At 51.4% G+C, this 1,862-nt stretch overlaps 1 protein-coding gene across 1 annotated transcript in view; it reads left to right on the forward strand.

The window, feature by feature from the left end:
• Positions 1-520, forward strand: part of PSMA5 (proteasome subunit alpha 5) — an 8,857-nt gene extending 8,337 nt beyond the window's left edge. The window contains exon 9 of the mRNA XM_027910290.1: positions 277-520. Within this exon, the coding sequence (XP_027766091.1) occupies positions 277-354 (78 nt within the window). The 3' untranslated portion in view covers positions 355-520. The remainder of the gene's footprint in view (positions 1-276) is intronic.
• The last annotated feature ends 1,342 nt before the right edge of the window (positions 521-1,862 follow it).

A 1,862-nucleotide genomic window follows, 5' to 3' on the forward strand; every position in this document is an offset into this window, starting at 1 on the left:
ATCCCAGGCCGTTCCTGCCCCATCCCAGGCCGTTCCTGCCCCTTCCCAGGCCGTTCCTGCCCCTTCCCAGGCCGTTCCTGCCCCTTCCCAGGCTGTTCCTCCCTATCCCAGCTCCCTCCTGCTCCCACTGCCATTCCCTGCTCCTGGAGGAGCCCAAGCCCAGCTCTCTGGGCAGCTATTTTAGGGAATGAGGGCTGGAATGATCCCAGCCCAGGGAACAGCTGCTCCCCCTGCTTCCCTCAAGCCACTTAACCCCTCTCGTTCCCTGTTTTCCAGCTGGCCACGGTGGAGCCTGGGATGAAATTCCACATGTACACCAAGGAGGAGCTGGAAGAGGTTATCAAGGATATCTGAAAAACAAGGAATAAACCCCCCCCACAATTCCCCCCACCCCCCAAATCAAAGGAACTCTCCCAGTTCCCGGGATTCCCTCTCCTTGATCCCACCGGATCTGGAGTTTTTTGTACTCTTTGTGGACAGAACCGAGGAGGGGAAGGAAATAAATGATTTTATTATTCCCTCTGGGGCCCTGGGAGAGGAGGGGGGGAAAGGTGGGAAGAGGGAGGGTTTGGAGCTGGGACTGGGGCTCTGCTGGGGCAGAGTCTCCCTCTCGTGGCGAATCCAGGGGGAATTCCAGGTGGGATCCCACGGATCCTTGTAAAAAAGTCCGGGTTTTCTGAGCTGACTGGACCTGTTTGGTGCATTCCCTCCCCTCCCCCTGCTCCCTTTTCCAGTGGTTTCTATCCCAGGAGCTCCCACTCCTTCCCATAACCTCGGGGTTTGGGGTTTCCTTGGAAAAATCCCTAAAAAAAAGCTTGGAAAAATCCCTGAAAAGTCATAAAGCAGAGCCCACCAGGCAGGAACAGGGATCCAAGGCCTCAAATCCTGCGGATTTTGGGAGTTTAACCCCGTTTTTGACCAAACAATTCCTCCTTATCCCGCTTTTCCTCCCTTGGTTTCTCGTTCTCCAGTGGGAATCTCTATCCCTGCCCTCCAGAAAGAACCTGGGAATCAAGGATCAGTCTGATAAGGGAATAAAGAGAGATTATGAGAGTGTTTTCCTGTGAAATATTGGCTGTGGGGAAGAGCAGCTCTGCCTGGGAAGGGGAGGGGCCTAGGAATTAAATTCCAGGAGAGATTCCAATTCAAAATCCCAATTCCAGGAGAAATTCCAATTTAAAATTCCAATTCCTGAATAAATTGCAACTCTAATTCCAGGAGTAATTCCAGTTCCTGGATAAATTGAAATTTCAAATTCCAATTCCTGAATAAATTGCAATTTTAAATCCCAGTTCCAGGAGAAGTTCCAGTTCCTGAATAAATTATCAATTTCAAATCCCAGTTCCTGAATAACTTCCAGTTTCAGATCCCAATTCCTGAACAAATTGCCACTTCCAATCCCAATCCCAGCAAAACTCTTAGCAGGGATCAGCTCGGTGGGGTTGGATCCAACCCCTGGCCCTGCAGGTGGGAACATCAAATAATCCATTAACAGCCTTTTCCCTTTGGGAAGACAACATTTCCCACCAGGAATGTGGGAATGAGGCCCGGGGGGGGGGTCCTGGGGGCTGTTCCAGCTGCTTTTGTTTGTGTCCCAGGGACACAAAAGCCCTTTTGTTCCCCATAAACAGCCCTTTGTGTCCCCTCCTGTCACAAAGACCGGGGTGGCATCGCCAGGGGACCTTTTGTTCCCCCCAAATCCACATGTTTTCCCTCAGGATTCCCTCCCAACACCCCCAAAACCTGCCTTTTCCACCCGAAAATCTGCCTTTTCCACCCCAAAACCTGCTTTTTCCATCCCCAAACCTGCCTTTTCCACCCCAAAATTTCCCTCTTCCACCCCAAAATCTACTCCAGACCCC

This window comes from Empidonax traillii, unplaced genomic scaffold (genome assembly GCF_003031625.1).
Source record: "Empidonax traillii isolate 1590-97213 ecotype Southwest subspecies unplaced genomic scaffold, ASM303162v1 scaffold3107:size18789, whole genome shotgun sequence".
Taxonomy (NCBI): Eukaryota; Metazoa; Chordata; class Aves; order Passeriformes; family Tyrannidae; genus Empidonax; species Empidonax traillii.